Source organism: Nelumbo nucifera, chromosome 1 (assembly GCF_055504915.1).
Source record: "Nelumbo nucifera cultivar China Antique chromosome 1, China Antique-T2T, whole genome shotgun sequence".
In the NCBI taxonomy this organism is placed as follows: Eukaryota; Viridiplantae; Streptophyta; class Magnoliopsida; order Proteales; family Nelumbonaceae; genus Nelumbo; species Nelumbo nucifera.
Window position 1 is genome coordinate 86,637,607 of NC_142649.1, and position 5,650 is coordinate 86,643,256.

The 5,650-nt window shown below is 44.9% G+C and overlaps 1 protein-coding gene across 1 annotated transcript; it reads left to right on the forward strand.

Annotated features, from left to right (window-relative positions):
- The first annotated feature begins 4,552 nt into the window (after positions 1-4,552).
- Positions 4,553-5,011, forward strand: LOC148803518 (uncharacterized). The gene has a single exon (XM_088896527.1). The coding sequence runs from the start codon at positions 4,553-4,555 to the stop codon at positions 5,009-5,011; it is 459 nt and encodes a 152-aa protein (XP_088752653.1).
- Positions 5,012-5,650: the final 639 nt, after the last annotated feature.

Sequence of the window (5,650 nt, forward strand, 5' to 3'; positions counted from 1 at the left end):
TTCTTCCTAGCCCTTACAGTATTTAGGTCTACCTTTAGGAGCCAACCCTAAGGAAAGCACTTTTTGGGCCCCGGTTCTGAAAAAGTTTGAAAAAAATATTAGCTTCGTAGAAATTGAACTATATTTCTTTAGGGGGTAGAGTAATCTTGCTGAGAGCTTCCCTAGCAAATCTGTCAATCTATTACTTCTTTTTTTTTTCAGGATTCCTGTTAGGAAGGTTAAGAAGTTGGAGAGATTAATGAGAAACTTCCTTTGGGAGCCGGGGGAGGAAAAAAAGGGTCACCTAATAAATTAGGGAATAGTTTATAGGAGGAAAGAGGAGGGTGAGTTGGGTATAGGGAATTTAGTTCTAAAGAATAAAGCTCTATTAGGAAAATGTTTGTTGAGGTGGCCTATAGAACGGGAGAGGCTGCGACATGAGGTTATAGCTAGTATACATGGCAATTTGGGAAATGGATGGGATGCTGGAGTATCGCATCGAGCCATGTTGGCAACTCCTTGGGAATCAATTCAAAGTATCCTCCCTCAATTCCTCAATTTTGTTAGGTATGATGTCAACTCTAGTAATTCTGTTTTCTTTTGGGAAGACATCTAGGTGGGCAATTCTACTCTTAAGGATCTTTTTTCCTTTTCTCTATTCCCTTTCTCTCTACAAGAAAAAGATATCTATCACTTTCTTTCGGTACCTGTTTCGTCATCCTCTCTGAATTGGGACTTTGGGTTTTGTAGGGGCTTGAGGGATCATGAACTCTCTTGTGTTTCGGAACTTTTGTCACTACTTGAAAGTGTTTTTCTAGACCCCCTCAGATCTGATGTGAAATTATGGTCCCTTTATCCAAAAGGTCACTTCACGTGTGCCTCGTTCTTTAAGTTCCTTTGCTCATCCCTGGGACAGTTGGGTTTTCCAGCCAAAGAGATCTGGTCTACACGTGTACCTCCTAAAATCATTATTTTCTACTGGGAGGTATTCTATAGAAAGATCAACACCTTGGTTTGCTTACAGAAGAGAAGGCCTCCCATGTGCTTGTCTCCTAATTGATGTGCACTTTGTAGGGGCAAATGGTGAGAATTGCTCCCACTTACTTTTAGCTTGTTCTTTTTCTGCTACTATTTGGGGTTAGATCTTTGCCTTGTTTGGGTGTAGGTGGAATTTGACTACAGTTGTAGATCAGCTCTTTGACCCCTCCTTTGTGTGACCTGCAAAAACTAGTAAAACAATGTGGAGGTCCATCAGAGTTGCTGCTCTGTTGACAATTTGGGAAGAAAGAAATGCGAGGTTATTCCGAGAGAATGAGAGAAATATTCACACTATAAAGGATTGTATTTTGACTAGGGCAACCCACTAGCTGAGAACTTTGGACTCATTTCATACATTCTCTTTTGATGACAGAACTGGATAGTTATGGCTACTGGTTAGTCACGTACCAGGAAGAATAGGACGCCAACTGTGCGGGTGCCTCCTTTCGAAGGTTGGATAAAGTTGAATTTTGATGGCAGCAGCCAAGGTAAACCAGGTCCTTGAGGGATAGGAGGGGTGCTGAGAGATAAAGACAACAATATTTTAGCCTTATTCTCAGGCCCTGTGGGTATAGGAGATTCTAATAGAGTTGGGCTTCTAGTGGCTGTACAAGGTATTTATTGTAGACCAATTAAGAGTCCAGAATATGCTTATTGAAGGAGATTCCAAAGTTGTTGTGGGGTGGCTAACCAATCCAGGGTATTAAGTCTTATCCTAGGGTATTAGCTCCCATTCTTTTATTGAATCCTGTGTTTAAGATATTATTTGTACAAAATAAAACAAATAAATTCTATCAATTAGATCTACATCCAATACTTTTAATAATATAAAATACATGTTTTTTAAAATTTACCCAAAAATGGAACCATCATTTCATCATGGTGGCGAGTAAGCAATTCAACCATCCGGGTCAAGTGGGCTAATCCATGATGTCATAATTAAAATAACTTTTAATATATAAATAAATGACAAATATAGAAAAATTGAGCACATCTTTAATGTTTTACATATATTATCATATTCAAGAAAAAATAAGTATGATAGATAATAATTGATCTTATTGATGTTGGAATGAAATATAAATTTAAAACCAATCCAAAAATAAAAATTATTTTTGTGGTAAAAGGTCAACAATACAACCATTTAAGTCAAATGTGTTAACCCTTGATATCATAATTAAATAAAAAATGGAAAATATGAAAACTAATGTAGGCGCACATGGCAGGTCCAATGGCGTGGGCGCACATGGCAGACCCAGGATGGCAATGCATGGCACTCGGTAGATCGCATCCTGGCCATTTGCTCGTAACTAACTCCAGGCAAGCTCAGCTATAAATAATTGGTGTCACTATGAGGTAATCCATCTTGGCATTTACTGCTCTAAGCTCTCTAGCTTCCTGGTGACCTTGTCTGAGCTATTCTACTCAGGCCTCGTTTGACCACTTATTGCTCTCCTTGCAAACATGACTATCGGAGTCTCCACCCCTGGGATAACACCTGGGGCCTCTAACATGCCTCTTCCTCTACAGGTCGGAGTTACAGGCCCTCGACTCTACCAACCTTCGGACACCTCAACAAGCCTTCATCTCGAAAATGTAATTACACTGTTGCCCTTGGCCCATCTTAAGCAACAACAATTGACATCGTCTATGGGAACAACTGCTAAGACTTCCCTAAGTTAACACTAAAAAAACTACCAAGCTTCCAAGCATAATGGTTGATAACTAGGACAACGTCTCCAATGCTTAGAATCTTTGTCACCATGGACCAATTCCATATGGTCCTCGACTAGCTTGACAATATCACCCAAAGGTTAAATGAGGTGGGGCACCCATTTGGAAGCCGCCCACAAGGTAGCTACCCAACTGGGAGCCTAGGACACCATAGTGGACACTCTTCCCAATCTCCATTGGTTCAGCGCCCAGTCGGATCCAACAGGGCCGACCCCTTAAGGTCCAATAGTAGTAGCCGATGCACTAGCCAATAGCCGAAGACCTCCAGCCTACCCAGTTGACAGAAGGAGATCCAACAGGGTCCCATGACCACCGCCAGGATCACAAATGACAATATAGAGTGGAAAGCCCCGGGGACGAAGGCGGGCACTCCGACAACTACAGTCCCCCTCCGAGGGCTAGAGGCCAACACCGTACCTCTCCCTCTCATGGTTTAGACCTTAGAGAACTCCTCAACGACCAATGGGCTAGAAGAAATCAGGACGCGCCTATGTTAGAGTATTCAGGGAACTAAGCTGACCCCTTCTATGTCCGAGAGGACCAGGATGAGGCCCAGGCCCCCATCGACTAGAAGATCAATGACCTACAGAATAGATCGGCGACATCCAAAATGAACTTCGATTAGTCAAAGAGAGTCGAGGTGATGCTTCTACAAGTCAGAACCCCTCGTCCAATAAAATGGACACTTTCACTCGCTCCATCACCTCAGAGCCCCTCTCGCCCCACTTCAAAGCCCCCACACTAGAGATGTACGACAGAACCACTGATCCAAATGACCACCTGAAAAGCTTCCGAGCATTCATGCTCCTTTAGGGATATTCCGACACCTTGACGTACTAAGCTTTCCAGGCGACCTTCAAGGCGGCAGCTCACTGATGGTTCTCCAAGCCCCACCTCGCTCCATCAGCTCATGGGAGCAGTTCGCCAGTCTTTTTCGCTCCCACTTCATCAATAGCCGATGGTGCCAAAAGAGCATTGTCTCACTCATGCCTATTTGGTAGAAGCGTGAAGAGAGTCTGCGGTCCTTCATCGACCGCTTCAAGAAAGAAGAGTTCGAGGTTCGAGACGTCAACCCCACGATCTCCATGCGTGCAACAATCAATGACCTCCTGCCTAGGCCCCTCAAGTGCTCCATTGCCAAGACGCCACCCAAAACCAAGGCGGAATTCTTGAAAAAGGCTCAGTACATCGTCGCCGAAGAGGCATCGGCCGACAAACGCCAAGAAAGTGAGGCTAACCACAACCGTAGGAGGTCAGAGAAGAAAAGGAAGAATGGAGACAACTGTGGCAACAACAATGACAACAAAGATGGCAACAAGAAGTCGCTGACCCTCACCTACAACAAGTATACGCCACTCAAGTCCACCCAAACGCAAATCCTCATGCAAGTAGGGAAGGAGGAATACATGAAGTGGCCGAAAAAGATGAAAAGGAACCCCAAGAGGGGTAATCCCAAGAAATATTGCAAGTACCACCGCGTCACCAACCACGACACCGAGGACTACTATGACTTGAAGAATGAAATCGAGTCCCTCATCCACCGTGGTTATTTGAAAGAATACGTGGGGGCGATGCTAGTGCCTCCTCCTCATAGTAGCACAATCTGGTCGGCGCCATTGACGTTACTGTAGGGGGTATGGCCTCGGTTGAAGCCTCAGCCTCGGCCCGAAAGGCCTACGCCAGGTAGCTAACCATCCAGGGGTCAGCTTCCAAGAAGCCGAACAAAGACGAAGTCATCTCCTTCTCAGATGATGACCTAAAGGGAGTCTCGGTGCCCCACGATGATACGTTGATGGTGACGATGACCATCGCCAACTTCATGGTAAAGAGGATCCTCATCGACAGTGGATCATCGACGAACATCCTCTTCCATGACACATTTGATGAGATGAAGCTGACTGCAAAGCGTCTTCAATCGGCCGACGTGCCACTCGTCGGCTTCTTCGAGAATGTCATCAAACCAGAGGGAAGAATCACCCTACCAATCACGGTAGGAGTAGAGACTTGGCAAGTGAGGAGGATGACCGATCTCCTGGTCGTGAAGATCAGCTCCCCCTACAACGCCATTATCGGCCGACCGACCCTTCACGCACTTAAGGCATCCATCTCCTCCTACCACCTCGCCCTCAAATTCCCCACCGAGCATGGCATCAAAGTCATTCATGAGGATCAGCAAACAACCCGACAATGCTATATGGTAGCACTAAAGGGAAAGAACAAGGAAGCTTTGTTGTTGGAGGGCCTCAACCTTAGGGATTAACCAACGTATCAAGGCCGACCAACTGAAGACCTCATATCGGTTCCCCTAGATGTGAACAAACCCGAGAAGATGGTGCACGTCAGGTCCAACCTTCCTCCTGACACCCTTTCTGAATTGGTAAGATTCCTCAAAACTAATGCCTGGAATTGACCCTTCAGTCATTACTCACAGGCTAAAAGTGCACCCGAGCTGTAGGCCAGTTCGGTAGAAAAAAAGGAACCTTGCACCGGATCATTGGAAAGACATTAGAGATGAAGTTGACAAGCTACTTGACATTGGCTTTAGGGATGGAAATTTTCCCCATGGGGATCTACCCTGAATGGGGTAGGGATGGGGATGATTTTCCCCCCGTGGAGACGGGGATGGGGAAATGTTCATCCCCGTTAGTGGGGACGGGGTAGGGATGGGGAGAGCATTCCCCGCCCGCGGGAACCCCGATCCCCATCCCATGGGGACCCCGATCCCCGCCCCGTGGGATCTCCCCTAATATAGATGTATATAGGTATGGATACGTTATATATGTATATATGTACACATACATCTATATAGTAATATTTTAAAAAATATGATTGAATATGTTTGAATCTTTTCTAATAGGATTGTAAATTTGAATTATTTGATTTCTATTTTTTAAATAAA

What these genes read in the sequence shown, in the direction of transcription:
- LOC148803518 (XM_088896527.1), top strand. Translation starts at nt 4,553, where the DNA reads ATGACCATCGCCAACTTCATGGTAAAGAGGATCCTCATCGACAGTGGA.